This window comes from Etheostoma cragini, chromosome 5, assembly GCF_013103735.1.
Source record: "Etheostoma cragini isolate CJK2018 chromosome 5, CSU_Ecrag_1.0, whole genome shotgun sequence".
NCBI classification, from domain to species: domain Eukaryota; kingdom Metazoa; phylum Chordata; class Actinopteri; order Perciformes; family Percidae; genus Etheostoma; species Etheostoma cragini.
This window is the reverse complement of record NC_048411.1, coordinates 4,516,149-4,538,573: the sequence shown is the minus strand read 5'-3', so window position 1 is coordinate 4,538,573 and position 22,425 is coordinate 4,516,149. Positions and strand designations below refer to the sequence as shown.

At 39.9% G+C, this 22,425-nt stretch overlaps 2 protein-coding genes across 6 annotated transcripts in view; one reads left to right on the top strand and one right to left on the bottom strand.

Annotated features, from left to right (window-relative positions):
- Nucleotides 1–11,682, top strand: part of aopep (aminopeptidase O (putative)) — a 66,365-nt gene extending 54,683 nt beyond the window's left edge. For 2 of the 5 annotated variants that reach the window (XM_034871625.1, XM_034871623.1), the window contains 3 exons: nt 1,026–1,112; nt 1,247–1,395; nt 9,642–9,902. In XM_034871625.1, the coding sequence (XP_034727516.1) occupies nt 1,026–1,112; nt 1,247–1,387 (228 nt within the window). In that variant the 3' untranslated portion in view covers nt 1,388–1,395; nt 9,642–9,902. Of the gene's footprint in view, nt 1–1,025; nt 1,113–1,246; nt 1,396–1,922; nt 2,238–9,641; nt 9,903–10,764; nt 10,776–11,671 lie in introns of those variants that run through there. The other 3 variants (XR_004656622.1, XR_004656623.1, XM_034871624.1) reach the window with 3 other exon arrangements.
- fancc (FA complementation group C) overlaps nt 11,576–22,425 on the bottom strand; it is a 32,817-nt gene continuing 21,967 nt past the window's right edge. Inside the window, 8 exon segments of the mRNA XM_034871626.1 lie at nt 11,576–12,089; nt 12,092–12,235; nt 12,882–13,094; nt 14,555–14,729; nt 17,315–17,429; nt 18,851–18,926; nt 20,280–20,379; nt 20,522–20,577. Of these exon segments, the coding sequence (XP_034727517.1) occupies nt 12,000–12,089; nt 12,092–12,235; nt 12,882–13,094; nt 14,555–14,729; nt 17,315–17,429; nt 18,851–18,926; nt 20,280–20,379; nt 20,522–20,577 (969 nt within the window). The 3' untranslated portion in view covers nt 11,576–11,999.

Here is a 22,425-nt window from a genome sequence, read left to right as displayed (position 1 = left end):
ACACACACACACACACACACACACACACACACACACATACACACTGACACACAGTGAACACACACAGATGCACGTTGTCAGAGAATTAAACAGGCCTTTTAAACAGGAATTTTGGATTGAGATGGTTTCTTTTCTTAGTCAAAGTTCACAACTGTTAACCCTCCGATTGTGGATGAATCTATTCGTTTTCAGTGGAGCACCTTCCAGCTTATTCTCTTTGCCTTTTGTTACTGGCCTTGAAGGAGACCTGCTGACATTAATGTGCGAGTGCACTGGTCAAAAGCATAAAAGTGTGATAGTGTAATAGTGTAATAAGTAATATAAACTTTGCTGCATGCTCCAGTCAGAAACACTTATCGTAGAATTAACCCTTATGCAGTTAAAGACAGTTATGCTCGGCGCTGACGGCTCCCTGGAGCAGCCAAGCAGCATGCTCAGCGGAAACAGGGAGCACAATGCAGAGAACCCCAGTGGGTATACAGGAGTGAGCCAAAAGCACAACACTGATAAGACAAATCATTTTAACCCTGAGTCATGTTAGGATTTTGAACAGGGAAGGTGGAGGCTGGGGAGGGGCAGTAGCATCAGCAGCGGTGTAGCAGGGATCAGTCAGAAGGGAGTCATATTTAAGTGATGTGAAAATTGCTGTGATTGGTGTGTGACTGTAAAAAATAATTATTTAATCAGCGGGTGTCTTTAACTGCATATTGTCTTTACCAAGAGTATCACATGGACAACTTTGAATGTACGAATATAACTCAACTAAACTTACAAAGACCAGTGACCTTGTATAACTTCAGTAATAAAACCATGGCCATTTTAAGGTGTACAGTATATGAGCTACATGAAGTGCAATTGTTTTAATGTATATCTTTGGTTTGAAGTGAGTAATTATTTTGTTTGATTTCTTGATTCTGTGTTGGTCCATTTGCTCTAATTGCTGCCCACAGTCTCTTAAATTGGAGATTTGGTATGTATTATTTCATTAATAGTTGTTGTATATTTTCCTCTGTTTTGGCTTTCAGGTCCAACATCGCTGGTGTGAGATGGTGGTCAAACATGCGTACACTCAGGCTTACAGAGACGTGGAACACTTTCTGGTTCATGACCAAGTAAGTAGAACATTTGTCCAGCATGATACAATGAAACACTGAAAACACTGATTCAACCTGAGAGAAGCCTGTACGCAATAAAAAAAAAAAAAACGTTAAGGAAAATTGATTGACTTTGTGTGTGTGTTTTCCAGGCCATGGGTGTGTATCTGTATGGGGAGCTGATGGTTCAGGAGGACCCTGAGCAGCAGGCTCTGGCCCGTCGTTGCCTCTCATTGGTCGCGGAACAAATGGACCAATCAGCACGCAGAGTGGTAGAGGAGATGGTCCTTTGACATTGGAGGTGAAGTCTCATTTCAATTGTTATGGTATTATTGTTTCATTTTAACCAAGATGCAAAATGTTAATTTTAATCTTCTTTTGCACTATTCTTTTTCAACCCTTGTGTTGTGTTAGTGTCAACAACTTTTGTCAATTTTTTGATCTTTTTAACTTTTTCTTACGTTTTGAGACTTTTTATCCATTTTGTTTGTCACTTTTTAGACATTTTTACACTACTTAAAACTAACTTATTAACTTTAGTTTTACAGTTATTTCTGGAATTTATAATAAGGAAATCATACCTAATGTTTGAGTTCGAAAAGCAGAAATTAGGAATCATTTGGACTAAAATGAAAGGAATGTATGTTGATGGATAATATTTCTATCTCACATATGAACTTTTATTCCGAGGTGGGGAACGAATAAAAAAAGGCTTTGTGTTGGCTTGATCCTAATTCCATCTGCCCCAGTCCACACTTGAGTCACTTGGCCACCTACAGTATACTTCACATTTCTCTCTGATCCCTGTGTGTGTGTGTGTATTTGTAGACTTAGAATGGGGCCTTTTCCGTAGTTTCACAGCAGCGCCATCAGGATGTGTTTGTCAGAAAAGGAATTTGGGAATGTGTTCTTCAAACAAACGAGAGAGGGAGGAAAGAAAAAGATAGAGAACAGGTCAGCGAGCGTTTTCCGAACGGCTCTGGGCGCTCTCTACTTAATGTGGGGTGATTTTTATACTGTTGACCCTGAAATTCCTCCTGCATATGTCCCCCATTGAGTTTTATGACAATTTAGAACCGTGAGGGGTTTATTGGTCTCACACTAAATGAAGGGAAGAGAGAAATGTATTGTTTAGACGGACAGACAGGAAAGAAGGGAGTAAGAGAGAGGGAGAGAGCGGAAGAGAGGACTAGAGTAAAGACAGGTCTCTTTGAAGCTGCTGATCTTTTCATAACAATCCTGCTATTACTGACACTAACCTTTGAATAATGAGAGTAGGCTATTAAAAGGATCTTGACTCGATAATTGAACTATAGTAACCCAGTTATTCTTTAAAGCGTTACAACAATACAGTAGTATACTATGGATCGAATGGTACATATACTGTATGCCACACATACACACACAGACACACACACACACACACACACTTCCAGGTGCGATCACTCAGCTTCATAGGCCCCAGTAGCTGGACGGCCATCACTGTTGTAACACAGTGGCAATCAAGCTTACATCCCTCTTTAATTAATTTATGGAAATAACACTGTGTCTCATATTATAAACAGTTCAAATCTGAGCTCAGATTTAATTAGCAACTTAATCAAGTTCCCTTTACTACAGCCTCACCTGAAACAAAATGAGTTGCCCGCGGTGTTTCTTTATAAATAATCTGAAGAAGTCGATGAATTGTTGCTCTCCCACTTGACTGGCCAAGAACCTGAGGAGGAAGTAACCCTGGACGAACCTGAACAAAACATAATTCTTTAATACAATACGGAGAAACATTGCATTATTTCTTAATTTCTTATTTCCAACATGGATAAAAACAGAACAGGACTAGAGTTTTTAAAAATCTCATATTGGAGAAGCTGATACGAGCTGATATCTGGCAGTTGGGCTAAAAAATGAATTAAACTAATTGTTGAATATCAAAATAGTTAGTAGTATATGTTCTGTTGATCTGTTTCCAGATTCTGATTCCATTATTGATCAACTGTCATTGATGCAGAGTGATACATAACATGACCTTTTCTAACTGAGCCATGCCCGCTTCAAACAGCTAACAATGGCATAAACAAGACATAAATCATGTCAAATAACCAAAATTGCTATTTTACTTTTGCAGAAAATGAAGTGTTGATGTAGAAACTCAGAAACGGATTAAAAAGTAGGTGTTAATCTTATTACCTAGCACCCCAAAACAGCAAGTATAGGCTGAAACAAGGCGCCTGTGACCTTGGTCAACACAGGCGGCCTCGAAAGGAGCTGCTAAATACTCGTCCTTGTCAACCTGAGTGACTTACAACACTAAATCCTTTTTTTAGGCCGTGACCGAGCCACTACAAGACCGGCTTTTATCTTCAGACACACACACACACACACACACACACACACACACACACACACACACACACACACACGCAAATGCACACGCAGACACAGACACACAAGACAGCTTTATGCTTTTGCGCAGGATGTGAAAGGCTTTCTAGACAAGTGCTCGGCATCTGGCTCAGTCCTGATAAATCTCTCTAACACACGTACACACACACACACACACACACACACACACACACACACACGCACACACACACACAGTGCCTCCCTACACCTCTCTGTGGAGCCTCACTCCAAGTACAGGAGGACTAAAAGAAATCAAGTAAAAGATCTATAAAATTAAAAAAATAAAAGAATAGAAGAAAAAAAAAGCATTTAGAGATGTATATCCTAACTTTTACTGTTGCTTCCCGTTGGACTGAAGCAACCAAGCCTCTGTAAACATCAATGGATCATGCTGGTCAACTGAGCCCATCTCTCTCCAATTAAAATGATGGATGAACCAACCTCCTCGCTGCTTTTTCATATTGCACTGTGGGGAGATGGATTTATGTTTTACTGCTCAGTTTGGGTGTCCCTACCATCTTTTCTGAAGTAGAGCAGTCCTACCCTTTATATATACACACACACACAAACACACACACGCACACAAAATACAGTGGGATTAGGCTGAGGCGGGCTGAGAGGGTTTTAACTGAAAACAACATGTCTGTCAAGGCGCACTCCCTGCTCTGTGTTTTTAAACCTAAAAAGCACAACCCTTTAAAGGAGAAGGGTGGTCTCCCCCTGGCTTTTTTTCTCTTCTTTTCCCTCCTCGCTCACTCCCTCGTTCTTTTCTTCCCCCAGTACATACCTCTGGAATCCCTCTTGATCTGCTTAATGAGGGGCATATCGCCGGGTTAGCCGAGCGTGGGGAATGGGAGAGGAAAGAGGGGTAACCAAGGAAATAGTGTGAGAGAGAGGGAGAGAGGACATACAGGGCTGGTCTATCATGACTGCGCTCTGATGGCAGAAGTGGGGGAGAAAGTCCCGACAAAGTTAGCGATTTCCCTTCCTGGGTGTTGCTAGTTAGTGCGGACTTGAAGATGTCGTTAGAAGAGGGACAAAAAGAGACAGGGAGGGAAGATCTTGTTCTTTCATGTCTGGGCTGTGAGGGTTCCTGGCGTGCTGATTTGTGACTTATGATAAAATCACATTGCCAGGGATTACCACACAGCCCTGACCCAGCCAGCTGCCATGGCAACTACAGCCCTACACACACACACACACACACACCCTCATTCGTCCCCACAGAAACCTAAAACCAAAGAAGATATGATTATCTAAGAGTCTGTGATTGTGTTTAAGGAGTTGATGATTTGGAAGTACGAATGATGAGGGAGCCACAGGGTCTCGATGTGGGTGTTTCGCAAGAATGTGTGTGTGTGTGTGTGTGTGTGTGTGTGTGTGCGTGTGTGTGAGTCAGTCCGCCAGACAGGTTGTGTATCCTCTCTCCAGCCAGGCACAGAGCTTAGCTGATTGGTGAACAGTGATTGATTTCCTCTTTGTTCACAGTGGCTAAGTTCTGCACCTGAGGAGAGCATGACCCAGACAAGCAGACAAAGGAAGACAATGAATGTGTGTGACAGAAAAGAAAGTGTTTACAGTGGCGGCTGTGTGTGTGTGCGTTTGTGCTTTTGTGTTCATTTATCTAATGTTTGTACATTTCAGTCACAGAACTCCCTCCTCTTTGTCTTCTGCTGTTTTCTCGCTCCTTATAGAACTTGTTTGTCCTGCATCCTTTCTTTCTTTCTTTTATCTAATTTCATTTTTCTCCTCTCTCTTCCCTATCCTACATGTTCCTTCGATTTGGTCTCAAACTTTATAATACTTCCCACTGAGACCATCTCACTCAGAAGAATTGAACACAAATTCGAAACGCTGTGCAACATTCCTAATGAGCAGCAGTTCATTCGCTCTTCTTTTATCTTCCTCTGCGTCCGTCTCCATTCACACACGGAGCATAAAAGATAATCCTGCAGATGACGCCAGATTGCACGCTTCGTAGCTCTAGCGAAGGTGAGAGCGAGTACCTCAGGAGAGCGACTGTACTTCCAGTACTAATGAGGCCTGGGGAGACCCAAACTCTGCTTAATGCTGCTGACAGATATTTAATCAATCTGGGCGCCGTGGTTACCATCATCACCCTCATCATAATTATTGTTCTTCTTATCCACTATCATCTCCTTCTTACCGCAGACTCTCGCTGTGTCCCAAAGTAATACTACATACTAATTCTATACAGTACGTGCTAAATACATATAGTCATAGTACACTGTTTTAGTCACTAATAGGAAATGGACGACTGTGTATTTGATTAAATCTTAGCTAAGTGTAGTGACTTCCTGTTATTGGAATTTGCATCTCAACTCTTGGACATCTCCTAAAATGTCAAACTATTCCTTTAACTTGACAGTTTCATTTCATTAGAGCAGGGTAACTGGCGGGCCTTTCAGCGAATCTGCTTGTTTTAGTTACTGAAATTGCAGGTTTTCAACTTTATATCACTTTGGCAGTGAGAAGTGCCGTGTGTGCTTCCCCTGGCTGATGCGTATCGACTTCTGATCTAACCCCAGCCCGAGGAAGCCAAGAGACAGAGATCCATAAAGCATTCTCACGGAACCCAGTTTCACACCGAAGGGAAAAAAACCAAGACGTCAAAGGGTGGAAATCTTCTGGAAATCTTGCAACCATTTACAACCTTTCCATCATTTATATTTATATTAGCCATGTCAGTTTCACTTTTGACTGCATGATATATGAGCTTCTATTGTCTTGGTGTTAGAGAAACAAAAGCTTGTGATCCTGTAAAACACTTCCTGATGACAAGAAAAGCCGGAATTGGGAATTTGGGTCACACCGCACGTGTTATTATTTCCTAGTGTACTAAGGGATGGTTCCACCACCTGGAAATTTCAAATGAAAAACCTTTTTTCAAGGTTATGGTTGTCTTTTTTTGTCCTTTTGTGTCTTTCCTCCAATGATTTTCTCGACTTTTTCTGAGCCTTTTGAAATTTGTGTGTGTTTTCCCCAAAATTTTTAAGGCTTTTTTTAATTTACATTTCTCACTTTTTTGTCATTTTATTTGGCATTTGTTCACATTTTAGTCACTCTTTGACCTTTTTGTTACTTTTTTGGACATCTTTTCACATTTTTGTTACTGTATTTGACTTTTGTTCAAAATTTCATTTACAGTGTTTTTAAAGTTCTTTTACCAATTGTTACTCCAAATGACAAACCCACAAATTCAATTAACTGATTATTTTTTAAACTTGTGAGGAGCGTTGTTGGGAACTATCCACAACTATCCTCAATTTGTTTGAATGAAACCCAAATATTCTGATATAGAACTTTATGGAAAAGAGGTTAAATTTGACCCGAAGACAACGCGAGGGTTAAACACAAAAACAAACCCACTTAAAACGACACACGCAGGTTCATCATGCACGTTTCTACTTAGCACGCCCACATCTGCCAACACAAGGATCAAGAAACCCCCGTCTGTCCGACATGTCCCAAGAAATAGATTGGTTTTGAAACTGTTACACAGCAAACTACATTTGCATTTTCCTACCAAACAAAAGGTTTCTCTGAAACACAAATACCTTCTCAGTGGATTCATCATCCAAGTTGTCAACAACTCCAGCTGGACTACATGCGAAGAATAAATCATGCATGCCTGATACTTTAAATTTAAATAAAACCTGACCTACAGTAGCTTCCTGCATTACCCTCGCTATAACATGGGTGTCCACGGTTATACTGGCTAATTGCAATGCGAAGCTATACCGCTCTAGCCCGATTATTCCCTAATCAAAACCATGACAGATGGCCGGGGATGTATTTTAAAACTGGTCAGCCTTTTTTTGGCAATCAGCACATGAGGCGCGGGGAGGTATTATAGCGCTCTATATTCACGATGGCGACTAAACGAGGACAGATGTGTGAATTAGAAATGAGGGCCATGTGGAGCCTGCCATTTTTAGACCTATATTTAGGGCCTGTTAAAAGAGTAATGACCATCAAAGGCCTGTAAAAGAGAGGAATTGCCATCAGAGCGCATATCTAAAAGGTGATTTATTGCACTCTAATGGGAGGGAAATGGTGCTCTGCACATCAAAGGACAAAGCAACACTGGATAGAGACACTGAAAATAAACGTCTTCAGCCCACACCACCCAGACCGTCTTCTCTTCACGCAGCTAAACTCCACTGATTGTCTTTTTAATGTCAAGTATATTTTAGACCGCTGTTGCGTTAGATTCTATTTTAAAGTATATGATTGCAATATCTTATATCACTAACTTTAAGTAATGCCGTGTACATGCTTGTTCCTCACAGAAGGGGATTGAATGGGATTTTGATGGATTTATAGTTTATGATCAGACTCCTGAAGTAGACTTACAGCCCTTTTTCACGGCAATTATGTACCGATAATTTTGGATTGCTCCCACCAGCCAGGAGGGGTCAACCAGCTAGGGAAACAGTTTAAATGAACCGACATGCGTGGTTTCTTGTGGGTTTAGCGAAGCAGAACACTGGCTGACAGCAGTCTGAGTACTAATGACTTTTTGCTTCATTACAAGTGTGTGTTCATAGCCTACCAGTGCTGCGTGGAAAAAGGAGAAGAGAGATTCGGGCTTGGCTTCCTGTGCCTACTGAGCTGATAATCAGTCCTATACAACCACTGGCTCAGTTCAGCAGGAACAGGTTTCCGGTCCACTCAGCACCAAACCACAAGATCATACACGAGAGCGGAATCCTTATGGATTTTATTTTACAAGATTTCTTTTCAGGATTTCAAACATGATCTCATCCATGCTGGTACCAGTTTTCACACAGCATGTGCATTGCTTGCTGATGGATAGCAAAATATTTGAAGAGATGACTCACTATAAATTGAATGCCTTGAAAGGAGCATTTCAGTGAACTTTAAACTCGAAGTATGTTAGGACAAATCTGTTTGGAACTTCTTTATCGAGCTAGGCAGATGAATCAGTTGGGCCCGTACTATCTACCGCCGTTAGCTATATATGTATATATATATACCGCTCAAACGATTTGTCAATTAATCAATTAGTTAGTTAAAAAATAATTGGCAAGTTTGATAGTTGTTTTTTCTTTTCTTTCTTTTTTTTCAGTTTGGTTATAGTCTGTTTTATTCTTTAGTGGAATGGAAAAATCTGTGTTTTGAACTCTGAAATGGAACATTCATAGACTAAACAAGGAATCCTTTTGTTTTTTATTTTTTTACAGAAGTATAGATTATAAAAACAATTGTTACTGAGAGCCGCAATTGTTTACGTATTGGCATATATGTAGGCAGAAAATATGTTTGCGCTAAGATGTTAGAAATAGTGTCTGCATCATATAGTATAGTTGTTTTTTCAACTGTAAAATGTCGTACTCAGTACTTAAAAAAAAGAAAAGAATTTAAGAGATCCTTTTCAAAAACTTTATTGGTAGCGAAGAGTCAAACACTGCTACAGGGGTGGAGCCCAGAGCCGCCTAGCACCAATTCCTGGTTAGTAGAGCTAACGTCATTTTTACACATAGAAAAAATCAAATATACTGTCAGAGGATCCCTGAAGAAATCCCATGAAACCTGGGACCCCCCCTTCTTATACGAACCACCTATCCCACCCCGAATTTTGGATGGATTTTGTTTTCATTTTTCTTGTTTCTATGCTCCATCTGTCGGTACATTCCTGTGCATCACAATGGATAAGGAGGTGGTTGGGTGGAGGTGGATGTGTGGATGGGTGGGTAAGTTAGATGAATGGAAGATGTTTGGTTAAACGGTGGTGGTGGGGGGTGTGGGGGGGTATGGGTGAGGTTGCATGTGTTTTTGGGTTTTATAAGCAAGAAAAATGTCATACCTGCTATCCTTTGTTATTCCCATTACAGCCTATAATCCTTTAGGTTTGAGCGACAAACATATTTTGGGGAAAAAGAAAAATATTGGCCAATTTATTATTATCAGAATTTACAAACTAAAAGATATTGGCATCCGCATCCAAAACCCGGTATCGGACGGGTTCTGTGTTCAGCCGAACATGGCAACTGGATCATTTGTCCAGACTGAACACACACGCACCGTTCCGCCAGAGGAACGTAGACATCTACGAAAGGTTCTGGAATGCTTAAATCTAAACTTATCTTTCTCTTCCAGGTTGGCTGCAGATGGAGACGACAGGAGTTTGGCGTACGACGGTTCAGAGGGTTCCCCCTCCTCTTCTGTGAGAGAGGGATGTAAACACCAGAAGGCCGCGCGCTCTCATTTTACAACCGAGGCCAATTGGCGAGGTTTAGAGGACAGCAGTTCTGTCCATTCAAGGCTAACGGAAGAAGTGTACACCAATAACAATAAGCTGTTGCTTGTGATATGAAATGTTGTTGACTACATAAATTCATGCTGTGGTCAAAGAAAAATCACATAATGTCACCTGTTTTAAAACAATAGACACTGGGAAGAGGGGGATTTTGGTTCCTTTATCTATTTTTTCAGTACCTAATGTTTCTAAGTCCACATCAAAAAAGCTTTTATGCTTTTATGTTCAAAGTACCTTCTGACTGGAATAACTTAGCAGTAAATATTCTCTCCATTTCATTTTTCACTTCCATACTATCGGTACATGCAGACTTTAACACCCTTCCAATTTGATCTCATCCCTCACTATTTTCTCTTAACTGAATCACTTAATCTCACTTTTACAGTAAAGCTCAACAATATTCTGAATATCACTATCCCATTACTTGTGATGTTGTGATTGTAGGCTCTGTGTGAATTATTTATTTTTGTTTTGCTGATCTTGTTTGTACATGGGCAAAGTTTTTGTGGTACCTTGTTCAGTACCCCCCTCGAAAACTACATTTCAAGGGTTCATCCCAATAAAAAAATTTCTAAGATATCTCACTAATAGAGATTGCACACTGTAAACCCAGATTCAGTTGTAATTGAAATTTTTAGTAGTCACTACTTATGCATTCATGTTTTGTTAAAAAAACAAACATATTCATTACTAATCATATTAGTTGTTTGTAATAATCAGCTAAAGTTTGCAGCGCACGGATCACATCAAGGGGCGGAGTCATTTGACCAGTTGTTGTAGACACAATGATGCCAGAAAAAGATAATTTATAATGAATTTATGATTCTTAATAATGACTACTAATGTAAACTTGATTTATCTACTGCATCAACTTACTGATTTATTGAGTTTCACCTTGTGTAAAAAGGAAAGTCAGCTAAGTCGGGATAAGAGTGCACCTCGGTCCATGTTTAACACCCTGAGCTGTGTGTGTAGGTGTGACTTCATGTCTGTTTAGTCTGAAGCCATGATCTGGTTCTTAAGTGTTTAGATAGGAAATACTTTCAGATGAGTCAAGTTTTAATACATAAATTACTTCTGGACAGGAAAATATACAACCTCTCAGGGCATTTCTTTGTGTGTAAATGATGGTTTTTGCAGTTTCTTTGCACGTCAAGTTAAGATTTTGTTTAATGTTTATGTAAAAATAAAATGTTTTCTTAAAATAAATGCATGAATTTTTAAGCTTATTCCATCACTGAAGGAGCAATCCTAAACCGATACTACCTCGTGCTTATTTGTTTTTTTATTGCTTTGGTAGTATTATTGCAAGTAGGTGGTAATACCTCGCAACTCTTAGTACAAAACAGATAATCAAAATCTCTTTTTTTCAAACATGTAATCACAAGTTCAATTGACAAAGTACAACACCGATAAGTAGTGTGTCATCAGACTATTTTTCATATGAAGTAATTGTCTTCTACATTCAAAGCACATCTTGTACAAAATAAAAAAATCAATCATCTTGCATGGTTCCAAAAATGTAACCATTTTGCTTCGGTAGCACAAGAAATGTAGATATACAACATGTATTTGTTTAAATTTCTGTCCAACTCCAGCAGCAGTCAGTCAGTAGTCCTATAGTCTATTATGTAGATGCATAAGCACGGCTGGCTGCAGTTATTTTAAATATATAGACTTTCTGGGTCAAACACAAAGGAACAGGGAATCATTCTCCATCTTTGTAAATAAAGAAGCAATAGAAAATGTAAATCGCAAAAGAAGTGACATTACATTTAATTATTTACATTTTATTGTACGCTCAGTACTGTCAGGAGGATTTTCATATAAACATATCAACCTTTTATCTAACACAAATAGTATTTAAAAGATAACCGGTGTTAAGTTCCCTGTCTTCCAAACCTAAATGTCTTTCAGTCAGTATGTGGAACATGAAGGATTTTTATTGTGAGGCAATTATATGAGTGGGAAGACTCTGACACGTATGAGCTGCTGCTTCTCTGCAGTGTGATCTGTCACTGCTCAAGTGTCCTTGTGGGCCTTGTAATGTGTGTATGTGTGTTTGTGTGTGTGTGTAATTTTAGCTTCTATACATAATGTGTCCTCACTGTGCTGTTTTGACACAATCCTGTCATTGCGCTTGGCTATTTCTCATTCTACAAAGGTGTCCTGAAAAAAACCCTGAACCAAGGATGAACTTACTGCTGTGTGGCTCTGTGCATTATTGTGTGTGTGTGTGTGTGTGTGTGTGTGCTTGGTTCTCGGTAGGGCTCCTCGATGCTGCATGCATATGTGCGAGTGTGTCTTGAAGTGCTTTGATCCTGCGATGAACTCTGTTAGCGTCGCTTGATAAGCAGCTTCCTTCGGTTAGTCTGAGCTCCAGCGAGCTGAGGACACACGCTGCTTCATCAACCAGACCAGACCGCTCCACCACCTGGACTCACACACAGTGACAAAAAAAAATAAAAAAATATTACTTGTGACAGGCCTTTACCAGATAAAGAAAAACGGGGATCTGAAAAGGCATTATTTCAAAAAGAAAAGGGACTCGTTATTTGTGATACATTATATCTAATTCGACATCCAAAAATCTAACTGTGGTGTTCATGGTATGAGACATTTTGGATTACAAATTACCCTAAGAATCAGCCAGAGTCATTTTAATATTCAATGCAGACTTCATTTCCAAAAAAATAAAACACAAGGTTTGTTTTTTGTCACGAATTGTTACTATTGTTGTGGATTACGAATTTAAGAAACATAACATGTTTTCCCAATGCAACTTTTACGTAAATCATAGACCTAAAAGTTAAGCCAAAACAAATAAAAGTTAAAATCCTTGAGGAATTAAAAAGTTGAACATTGTGTATCATTGTGTAAAATAGGCAAAAGCTCCAGAAAAGCTATTACGTGGATCTGGTGGTTAGATTATATTTGGTCCAAAATGAACATCCAGTCAGAAGTATTTACAAATTATTTAGCAGCAGAACGACATGTACAATGAGTCATGATGCGCATGAGTGTCTTACCCCGGGATGGTTGAAACACGAATTAGGAAATGACTGAAAACAGCCCCTCACCGTCTGTAGAATCTCTGTTGATCCGCTCAGCGGCTGATGGAAGAAAACAGCAAAGTTGACTAAGAGCTTGAGGACCACATACGGAGACAGGGACGGCTGCTGAGGTTGTGGTGACAGGAGAGTGACCAGCGACTGCAGGACGGCCCCAGGAAGAGGACGAGCTGACGCCAAGAACAGGGAGTGCAGGTGGTGCCATGCATCTTCGGCGCGTACCTGGAAACATCGATCACATCATTCATTTATGGTAAGCGGACATGTTTATTTAAAGGTCCCAAAAAGCACTGCTGTAAATGTCATTCCTCCGAATAAAAATCAATAGGTTAGTAATTCAACGATGAACAAAGACAACCTCGTGCAAGTTGATCCTGAGGGCGTAATGGGAGAGGTGGCCGTGACGACAGCGAGTCTCCCGGAGTGAAGGGGGGGGGGGGGGGGGGGGGGGGGGGGGGGGGGGGGGGGGGGGGGGGGGGGGGGTGCAGAGAGATGAAACTCGGCCCAGCTGGCCAGACACTCACTAAGAAATCAATACTACATCACCCTTCTCACCCGGCTCCCCTCCCTCTTTTGAATCTCCTTCTCTTCCGCTCGGATCATCCACAATTTATTCTTTGATGTGTTATTCTTCTTTCTCTGTATTTGTTCTCGGGCTTTCAACATCTGCCAAGAGCGAATCAAAGACCTACGTTGTTGAGCTATGATGCTGCACATTCAACGGACAGACGACCTGAGTTCAGCATTTAGCCACAGCCGTCAAATACACGAGCAGCGACAAGATAACAAGTAAAAGGTCTCAAATAGTTTCCAAAATAAATGGTTATGATATAAAAAAAGACCATGATGCACTCCATGACCTGTGAGGGTGTGCACAGGTTACTTTATTCATATTTACTTTATTCATATTATTATTTCATGCATATTGTATGTATGTATGTATATTTTTCCTAGTATTTCATTTATATTTATATTCTGTGCTTTGTGACTGATTTTGCTGCTGTAACACCGGAATTTCCCATTTTTCTTGGGATCAATAAATATCTAAATATCTATCTATCTATCTATCTATCAGTGGTGTTTTTAGGAAAATGTTAATATCAGCATGCTAACACGCTCACAGAGGTCATGCTAACATGCTGATGTTAAACAGGTATAATGTTTACCATGTTAACTGTCTTATCATGCAAAGCTTTGCTATTAAGATAGATAAATATAGATAGATAGATAGATAGATATTGATTCCAATGAAATGGAAAATTACAGTGCAGCAGCAGCAAAATCAGTCACACAGCACAGAATATAAATATAAATGAAATATTAAGATAAATTACACAGTACATACTTATAAGGATTGGCCTTAAACACAAAGTACAGCTGGGGCTGATGGAGAATTTTCCTAAATGAAGACAAACTAGATCAGTGGACCTTTTTCACAGCAGACATTTTGACTGGTCATAGTAGGAGAAGCATAGCTGAAATTGATCACCTTGACGGGGGTTCAGTCCCATTAGGTTTCCCAGTGCGCCGTTTCAGTGAGTCAGCATGCACAACACCAGGGCGTCTGCTAAGTGGAATGCAGCCATCGTTAATGGTTTTGAACATAGATGTGCTTTTCTTACTATGACATGTCAACATGTCTGCCGTGAAACAGGTCCATTTAAATCATGTCACTCTCTCACCAGCTGTAGTGCTCGGTGGTGGCCCCTGTTGGTGGGGTGGTGGTAGAAGGTCAGTAGCCAGAAGAGGGGGCCACGGTCCTCAGGCCCAGATGTCACCAACAGCTGGACGGCCACCTGCACCCAGTGGGCACACTGAACCAGGAGGAACCAGGACTCAAACAATCTGTGGTGCCTTCTACAGAACAGGAGGAGAAAACACTTCAATTAGGCATCATGGACTATTAAAAAATACTCTACAGTACTGCTGCTGTGACGGAAGCGTGTGGAATTACAGCACATCATTATACATAATTATATGAGCACATGCTGCATGGACTGCAATATTAAAACAAACTAAATAATTCATAGAGCGCGGCCGATAGAGGATTTTTAAGACTGATACAAATACTTGGTAATTTAATAATACGATTTGCTGTATTTTTTTTTTTTTAATTTCTGGAAACGTGTTACAAAACATACAGATTTCCCTACCAATAGTTATTTGTAGTAAGTTATGAGTTCTCACTAAAATAATAATATGAAAAATATGTTTTAACCTTCACAGAACACAGGAACATAAAAATATATTAAAGGTCTGATTAATAAAATGTATAAAAATACAAACCTAAGATATTAAACTTAAATTCCTTTGAACAAAAACACAGTAACAAAAAAAAAAATCTGTGTTGCCAACTGAGACGTTGTAGAGCGCCCTCTGGTGGACAAACGATGCAACACTGACACTCAAGATGGTTGACCGTCCGTTTTTATTTATTAAAATGTATTTAAATTTTTTTTACTTTAGCCCTGTTCTGTGTGTCTTACACGGCTGCTGTCATCCCTCTACTCAGCCTAAAATTCTGGAGTTTGGTCTAGACCAACTTTATCTGTAAAATGTCTCGAGATAACTGTTGTTATGAATTGATACTATAAATAAAATAGAATTGAATTGAATTGAATGTCTAATCTGTCAAATGGTGCGTTTTTGAAAATTTTCCATCTTTTCTTTGTTCTTTTTGCACATTAATACAATTTTTTACCTGGGGTGCCCAAACATTCAAGCCCCACTGTATGTAGATATATATCTATATATATATTATTTTTAAAATTGACCGTTATAAATGCCGATACCAATACATTGGGAAATTTCTAATATAGGTCTGTTGATATAACGGTCAGTCCTGCCCCCACTGACAGGAACATTGGAAAATCAAAGAGAGACAAAGCTGGTACACAGATCTGATTCAGAATTAGATACGGAATCGTACTATTTTTTCCCAGTTGTGACATGGGACACACTGAAGTACACTGAAGTACAACTGTGATTTACTTTTTCCACATGGTAACATTTCATCACATAACTAAAAAGTATAAAACAGTGATAAAGATCAATGTTAGGTTGGATTTTGTGTTTTTTAGTACTATACAAGCATAAGTCTAAAGTAAAATATGAAGTTGTGTTACGTCTAATAACACTTCTTTACCGTCCGTGCCAAATAACATTTCTAATACTCGGCAAACTGTGGAACCCAGTCCTGAGGCATGGCAGGACGCTGGAAATGGGAAGAATGGGTCTTAAGCTGAGATGACAACTAGTCAATGTCAGTCTTTTAAGCACAAATTGCAAATATTTTCTGGTCCATTGTCTTTAATAGTACCAACAATAAAAGGGAAGTCTGATAGATTTGGGTGTGCAAAGTTTCTTTTTGTAGTTTTTTTTGTAGATTTGGTATGTGGTTATATGCACCCCAGCTCTCTCCTTTTTGTCTTTGGTTGAGCCCAGTGGTTTCTTCTTCTACCTTCTGGTTCCAGCTTCCCAAATGCAAATTGGGAACTTTTTCCTTTTCTTTTTATGATATGATATGATATATTTGATTGAAAAATGAAAGCCTCTCTAAAAGATTGTTTCACTATTTTCTGACCAATTACGGGCTCTAAGCAAAAATAAAACAAGAAAATAATCTAGAATGAAAATAATAACCCTAAAATAATAAAGGAAGACAGAGAGAGGAGAGTGTCATGGATTGCTGTAAAATGTAAACAAGTACGCGAGAGAGCTGCAACAGATCAACACAGCTGCCAAACCGAGAATATAACTTTCCCATTCCCTAATACCATCATTAGGCCTCTTTTCCTCGTCTCCCCTCTTTTCCCTTGGCTCCCGATGTGACCAGCAGCAACCCTCTGCAGTGCCCTGGCAGCTGCATCCTTGCTAGGAGCAACACAGCATACTACTTTCCCACCGCTGGCTCAGAACAACGTTTTTGGAATTTTGCAAGGAGCTCCGGAATGGAGCAGTGGTGGGGAAAACGGGCCCTCTTAAAAATACCGCGGCTGGAGGGTATCAAGTCAGCCGTCTCCATCTCTAGGACATCAACTGCGTTTTATCTGCATCCCCTATCCTCGTTCTATCTAAATCTGTACAACCCTGGCGACTCACTCTCTCCTTCCCGCCATTACATGCCGATGTGATATGTTTTCCTCTGTCTACTTTCTCTTGTTCTTCTTCTGCATTCCTTTTCTCACTCTTAATGGTCTCTCTAACACTTGTTTTCTCAAAAGCTCTCTCTTTCCAAAACTAATGGCCTCTAATAAGTGCTTGGAGGAGCCACGCCGTGCACCAGGACCTCGCTGCTGTAATGCAAGGGGGAAATATCTGACTAACCATCCCCTCAACTGCAGGTAATGGAAAAAAAGGAACACCACACAGGCATTCAGTAGGGTGGTGGAAGCAGACACACATTAACACATTCCCTGTGCAAGCCTTTCTCACTCACTAACCTGGTGCTACTGCTGCTGTCTCCGTCTCCGTCTCCATCCTCCTCTTCCTCTGTCAGTCTCTGTAATGAGCCACTGAGCCGGTTCAGGTGATGTCTCCAAACGTCCTGAGGCATCTCTGCAACAACAGATTCAGATATACAGACATAGTGATCACTAAATGCATAGCCAGTGATTTAGTCAATGTTAAAGGAATAGTTCAACACTATGGGATATAATAAGTTAGAAAAAGAAGATTGATAACACCCTTTCTGAGCGTTTTTTTTTTCTTCTGCTGTTGATTGAGCTATAAAAGAGCTTGTAGGCAGATTGCGCTACCATTGGACATAATTAGGCTAGCTGTTTCCTCTTTTTCTCAGTCTTTATGCTAAGCTAACCAGCTGCTCATGGTAGCTTCATATTTGCTGTACAGACATGAGAGTGGTATCAATTATTTCATCTAACTAGAAAGCCAAAAAGTCTAACCAGTCTATGGTTACGATGCAGAATACTTCCAAATAAAAGAGAGATACTTAGAAAGTGAAGTTATTGCTGTCCAGAGGGTAACATGAGCCACAACGTTCCAAATATCTGACACAAGTATTTTCCAAGCTGAACTGGATCAACTAGTGTTAGTACTTGCAATTACTTTTTCCTGTTTTCCAGCTATTATGTTTTTGTGCTTAAAGGGCCAGAGTGGTGTCTGCCACATGGCACATTGTTCCTTAAAAAAATAACTTCCCTAACACACGCCAAATGTACTAAAACCCAACCTAACTGACACTTCAGGTTGACAAACAAACTATTAAATATTTAAAATGCTTGATACCTTGATTCAGCTCTTCCCCCGGGATATGTTCAACAATGCCATGCAGCCAAGTCTTAATTTATAACTTTTTCAGAGGAAGCACAAATCATTGTAAAACCTTAAATCCTCTACCATTTCCATTCAGTCACGGGTGAAAAACTGCCACACACACACACACACACACACACACACAAATAATTAACTGGCTGGGCTCCATTCATGTAAATCATTCCTGCCTACAGGCCAGTCTGGTCACACACTGATAACCACTGCCTTACTGTGTCCCTGCATTCACCTACTGTGTATCTGTGCAAAAGTAAAGATTCCCACACATAAACACAAATAACAAACATGATGTATAAATCTTATAGATTATGCATTGTGTTTGTGTAAGGCGATCAATGGTTTCGGTTTTTCACAATAAATATACCTTGTACAAAACAGGAAAAAATAAACATCTGTATATATTTCAAATAACAACACCAACAACACCAATCATATATCATGTTCCACAGTATGTCAGCTTTTATATTTGACTTACAACACTTTGTTACAAAGTTGTTAACTAACTATAATTGATTTGCAAGAACACGACACACAAGGGCCCATTCACCCTGCAACAGGAAAACTCTGTTGACACACAGTTGAAGAATACATGAATATCCCTTTGCTCACAAAACAAGCTTTTGTGCATTGTGTCAAAGGAAAACATCCAGACACACACATACATGGATGAGTGTGTACACACTGACCTGAAGGCCGGGTCAAGAGAGGAACCAGCAGACTCTGAGGTGATTGTGGGAAAAAGGCCTTCAGGGATACACGTGTCTGAAATCAGACAATGCACAAATGTTCCTGAGCTTCATAAATTTGAACTATATTTACCCTAAACTCATTCATCACTGTGCTCTCAAAGCCTGAAAAATGACACTTTGAATTGGGGTCTGTGTAACAGTGATACAGTAGGTGCTAATGTGTAATGTAGCGTGTAATAGGTAGCGTTTAGTGCAGTGTGACTACAGCCATCGGAACGGAGTCAACTGTAAATACACTGTAGCACTGCCATCTACTGACTAATAGAGGTGAAAAAAAGTAAAGCTATATTTGAAAAAAAAACTGTGTAGCAGACAATGTATCACACCTACGCAACACTGATATTTTTGGGCCTTTTGACAGTGATGGCTGACATGGAAGATCCAGATAATTCCCTACAGTCACACAGGATGTGTTGATGAAGGTGTCCTTTACTGTACAACAACAGACTCATGTATGGTTGAGATAATCTATAGGGGCTGCAAAAGTTGAAAAGTATATCGTGACACATCAGTATTACAGCTCAAAGTGGTTATCACACATTAAAGGTGTTGTATTTGCACAAAGTTAATACCCGCAAATTGATGATTTAAAAGCGATTTGGAAATATCGTCTACGAGGCAGAGGGGTGAACCGTGGCGTGTAGTGTTAGCAGCGAGCTTCCAACCGGAGATCGAGTGATAATGATGTGGAGGATTCATCAAGTGTGAAGTGATGTTGCCTGCAGCGGGGAGGTAATTGTTCATTGCCCTGTGTTGGTATCTAAGCGTACGGTACAAAGGTAACCATCCTTATATTTCCAGCAAACATGGTGGATAAGAATAATTAGAGGTCACTCTGCTACAGTAGGTGAAGTTCTTGTATTAATTGTGATTTTCTCTCATGGGATAAAGAAAGGTATTTCTTCTTCTTCTCCTTCTTCAGCACTAAGGAGGAATGTGTTTGAGGTCCTTGATCACCAAAGTTATCGGCAGTGTCATTAAATCACCGCAGCATCTTGATGAAAACCATTTTGTGTTTGTAACCACAGTCGACTTAAATTCTTTTGATTTTATCACCTGAAAAGTACTCTGAACTCATAATAGCCCCCAAAAACTAGAGCTGTAAAGATCCGTTGATTCATTTTTTAGTCAATCTACATTAAATGTATTGCCGACAATTCTGATAATCTATGGTTTGTTATTTTTCAACAGAAATATTAACTTTTTCTAGCTTTTCAAATGTGAAGATTTGCAGCTTTTCATTCAATATTGTATGAGATGTTATGAACCAAAAGATGAATCCATTAATCTGAAAAAAGAGGAAGATTAATACAAATAATCCCTGAAAGTCAGACATTTGAATCTTTGTTGAGAATCAGAGGCCTACCTCATGCTGCAGCAGTGCCAGTTCCTGAAGGAAACAGTTGGTAAAGGTTTGGATAACACACTTAACAGACTCGTTCCCTTCAGCTTGCTTAAGGACGGACCTTTTGGGCAGAAAAACAACAGGTGTACTCTGTTGCAACACTTACACAGAATTTACAAAAATAAAATACGGAGTCACACACTTCAGCAGACCAAAACATGTTACATCAACTGAAACACACTCAAAATGACACAAGCTCTCACCTGAAGATGTCGTTTACAATCAGGAATATGGTCCAGTGTTGAGCACTGGCTTTAGGCTGAAATATAGAAAAAACACAATTCAAAAACTCTGTGAAACTGTGTTGCTTCATAGATATTGAAACCACAAGCTTATGATAAGTATAAAAGTACAGAAACAAGCATGTGACAAAACCTATCCGTTAAATGACAACTAACTTCAAGACAGGCCACTGGGTGTCACTGTTGCATCGTCTACAAGCTTCCATTAAACCAGAGAGAAAGAGAGGGAGAGAGAGAGAGACAGACAGACAGACAGACAGACAGACACACACACAGAGTGCCTAATGCACCCACATCATGTGTTTTAAATTTAACACATTCTAAAACGCCCCAGCGCAAACATTTAACAGCTGTACTGTTCATGTCTGCCTTTCTCTACATGTTTACATATCTTCTAGTCCCTAATTATTTTCCCTGTCACCCCTCAACACTCTTATATGGGGACATACACTTCACTATATTAGGAGCATATGTAGACTATTTTACACGCTTTAACCCTACAGTGCATTACAGAAGTAGAGTGATAAAAGAAGCACCAGAATCAGTTAAAAGCAAGCTTCCTATTTATCAAACAATTAATTTTATTTGTCACATAAAATCATATTAGGAAAGATTACAGTGAAATGTAATCCCATCAGATCCTTCAACTTGTGTGTATGGGGGCCAGTGTCTTTCTTTAGGATCCTTGTGTCCTCAGTGTTGCCCCCCTAGTCTTTTCTTGCAGTGCCTGGTGTAAATATCCTTTAGGCAGACTAGGGCTTTTCTAAAGGGCCTTGCGGTCCTGTTCTGGGTTACACCGAGGACCCACTGATATCAAGGGGGGCGCAGGTACTTCCCGATCATCTCTGTAGTCTTGCTGACACCAATCACCTACTTAGTGACAGGTAGGCCTTTTCACTGTTGTCTGTGATCAGGCCCACCCACATCAGCAAACTTCATGATGGTGTTGGAGTTACACTTGATTACACAGTTATGTGTGTACAGAAAGAGGCTTCAAACACAGCCCTGGGGTGCTCCGGTGTTAACAATGAAGGTCGAAGATGGGTGTCCGCCCACACTCACCCCCTGGGGTCTGCCTGTCAGGAAGTCAAGGATCCACATGCACAATGATGTGTTAAATCCCAGGTCCCTCAGCTTTGTGACAAGCCTGGATGAAAACTATGGTGTTAAAAGATAAACTGCCGAACAGCAATCTCACATAGCGTCCTTTCTTTTCCAGGTAAGATAGGTTGTGATATTAATATGTAAATTACTCACAGCCATTGGTGTCGGTAGTTAAAAATGTAGAACACCATATATTACAATGACTTTAATTCCATATATTTACCAATGACCCACAACCTGGTTTTATAAAGGGATGTTTAAGAGCTTTAAGAGAGATTTTTTACTTTATTCCAAGCCACAGATAACTGAAAAATTGAAAGTGCCAGAGAACCAGACCAATTAGGGTGTTAGTGAGGTCAACAAGCACTAACAGCCCCACCCAGTGTTTATATGCTGCCATTACAAAGTTCCATTGTACAAATGAAGTCCCTTAATCCTGAGTTTTGACATGTCTGTTTCTATTTTGTCCTCTCAGGGCAGAAAGCAGCATTATTCAAACAAAATGTGTAACAAGTAATGTTTTTTTGTGGGTATCCTCTCTACATTGGCATACGGTTTGTGTGTCGGTGGGATTCTGCATATGTGGGTTGCATGCCAGCATACATGCGTGTAAAGTGTCATGGTTCCCCCTAGTGAAAACAGATGGGTTTTTTGAGCGTCCTCCTCCATACCTTACCACTAACACTTCAAGCAGGGTCAATTACACCACACAACAAACATCCTGTTTTTGGCAGTAAGGCCCAGGAAGTGAGTGTTTATTG